At 48.4% G+C, this 2,605-nt stretch overlaps 1 protein-coding gene across 1 annotated transcript in view; it reads right to left on the bottom strand.

The window, feature by feature from the left end:
• Positions 1-466: 466 nt before the first annotated feature.
• Positions 467-2,605, bottom strand: part of vamp2 (vesicle-associated membrane protein 2) — an 11,051-nt gene continuing 8,912 nt past the window's right edge. Inside the window, exon 5 of the mRNA XM_061248083.1 lies at positions 467-2,228. Coding sequence (XP_061104067.1) covers positions 2,212-2,228 — 17 coding nt within the window. The 3' untranslated portion in view covers positions 467-2,211. The remainder of the gene's footprint in view (positions 2,229-2,605) is intronic.

Raw genomic sequence — 2,605 nt, 5'->3', positions numbered from 1 at the left:
GTGTTCTGTAGGGTTGTCATGGGGATGGCCTGCCTCAGGGTTGAGAGGCCTAATCTGTGTGGAAGCTAACAAACCCCAAAAACAGCTGGGCGTCACCGTGCCGACGCCCCGGCAGGGCGTCACCGTGCCGACGCCCCGGCAGAGCGCAGACATCCCCGCGCCTCGCAGCTCCAGGCGCTGCGCCCTGCCCCCCCGGGGGGGGGAGAGGGGCCGAGCATTCCGCTTTAGCGCTTCAGCCTGCACTGCAGGAATGAGGGGAAATAAACAGAACTCAGGGGACGGTAAGAGCACTGGGCCGGCCGCGGGCGTACCCCAGGGGTGTGGCAGTGAACACTACAGAGCACAAACACACAGGAGCGCAGACAGGCCGGCTGCTCTCGAGTGGCAGTACGCTAAGGACCCTGAAAGAGCAGAGCGGCTGTCTGTCTGATCCTCACACATAAAAATATATATGTACACATCTATATAAATATAAACTATTTATTTTTCTGTTTTTTTTTTTTAAACTGAAAAGAAGGCAGCAGTTTGAGAGAATAAACGAACAGGACCAGAAATCAGCGAAGCGCTAGCGTTGCGCAGGGTTTCCCACGATATCCAGCCCCTCCCTGCTGATCCTAGGGGATCAGGGTACACATCTTGTGCTTTGGTGGGTTTCAGTGGTAAAGGCAGACGTGACTCTCTCAGAACCATCCACTCTGAGTCACACATGTTCTCACTGAGTGACCTGGGGGCCATAGTGGAGGAATTCCATTATTTCAGTGTGTTCATTTTCACCAACCCCCCCCGGGAAGAGGAGACAGAGCTGTGGGCACCGGGTGTGTCTGTGTGTCGGTGTGTGTGTGTGAGAGTGTGTGTGTGTGTGAGTGTGTGTGAGTGTGAGTGTGTGTGTGAGTGTGTGTGTGTGTGTGTGTGAGTGTGTGTGAGTGTGTGTGAGTGTGTGTGTGTGTGTGTGAGTGTGTGTGAGTGTGTGAGTGTGTGTGTGTGAGTGTGAGAGTGTGTGTGAGTGTGGGTGTGTCGGTGTGTCTTTTCATGCGCAGGACAATCGATCAACAGCGTGCCCTCAAATTTAAGGAACTGCAAAACTAATCAACTAATTGTGACCCTCGTTAACATGACCCTCGTTAACTCTGCCCCTGCAGGTACGGAATGCACTGCTGGCTGGGGGCGTGGCTCACTTCCCAAATTACCCAGAGTCCTTCAGTCCCGCAAGGCTGCAGCCACTGCTCACTCCTGGGGTCATAAAGTGTTTTAAAACCCAAAAAATATTCACCAGAATTGTTCTTTTAACACCGATTAGGGGATATTAGTTTTAGCGATTAACGTCTTGAGACTTATTTCTTCATTTTTAAGCACACTTATACATATATGTGTTATATAGTCAGCATAATACTACACTGCTATTAAGGAATGTTGAAGAGGTAAGACACTAAAGAAATGTAAAAAATATAAAATAACACATACACTGGTCCAGCTCTACTGCGGCTTCACAAAAAAGAGAGGGAGACTAAGAGGAAGAAAGAAAAAGCCCTTCTGAGGACTAAACAGCAAGAATGAACAACAGAAAGAGAAGGAGAGAGAGAAAGAGAGAGGGAGAGAGAGCAAGAGAGAGGGAGAATATTGGTTAACAAGCAAAACCACCCTTTACGGAAATCAACACAAGTCCTCTGTGTAAGGCTTCAGAGAAACAGAAACATTTCCAGAGAAAAAGAGAGAGAGAGAGAGAGAGAGAGTCACTCCAAATAACAGGCAGTAGTTAAAATCTGAAGCAAAAATAAATCAATACAAAATTAAAAAAATACAAACACACACCCACACACAACCTACAAAAAACATTATCTCAGAATAAAACTCTACAAAAAACAAAAATATATATTATATATCATATCATCATATCTTGGTATATAACAATAATTGCCTTGGTCTTTGTTTTTTTGTTTTTGTTTTTGTCAGTAATAACGCTGATAATGGAACCATATTTTTTTACCTACAGATAAGAAAAGCAGGACCTATTTACAGGAAAGTACAGCGGACTCACAGGACACAGGGGAACAGACCCCGAAGCAAAGGGGGTGCTTCAGGTGGGGCAGGATGTGGGGCATCAGGTGGGGCAGTTAATTAGGTCAGTCAGTGGGGCTTTTCTTTTTTCTCATCGTTTCTGTTGCTTGGAATCGGGCGTCGTTGAGTGCTGTCAGGTGCGGGGGTACTTCCCACTTAGGTACTGAAATATACTGGAGAGAGAGAGAGAGAGAGAGAGCGGGGGAGAGAGGGGGGGAGAGAGAGAGAGAGAGAGAGAGAGCGGGGGAGAGCGGGGGAGAGAGGGGGGAGAGAGAGAGCGGGGGAGAGAGAGAGAGAGCGGGGGAGAGAGAGAGAGAGAGAGAGGGGGGGGGGAGAGAGAGAGAGCGGGGGAGAGAGATTACAGTACAGTCACGTCAGGACCGGCAGATTTACAGTGTTAAAACACAATGGTGACACTTTAGACACTTTAGGGCAGAGGCTGCAGTTGGGTTATCAGTGATGTGGACAGCAGGGCAGAGGCTGCAGTTGGGTTATCAGTGATGTGGACAGCAGGGCAGAGGCTGCAGTTGGGTTATCAGTGATGTGGACA

Source organism: Conger conger, chromosome 7 (assembly GCF_963514075.1).
Source record: "Conger conger chromosome 7, fConCon1.1, whole genome shotgun sequence".
Lineage (NCBI taxonomy): Eukaryota > Metazoa > Chordata > Actinopteri > Anguilliformes > Congridae > Conger > Conger conger.
The sequence above is the reverse complement of the archived record's forward strand: the minus strand, read 5'-3'. Positions and strand labels throughout refer to the sequence as shown.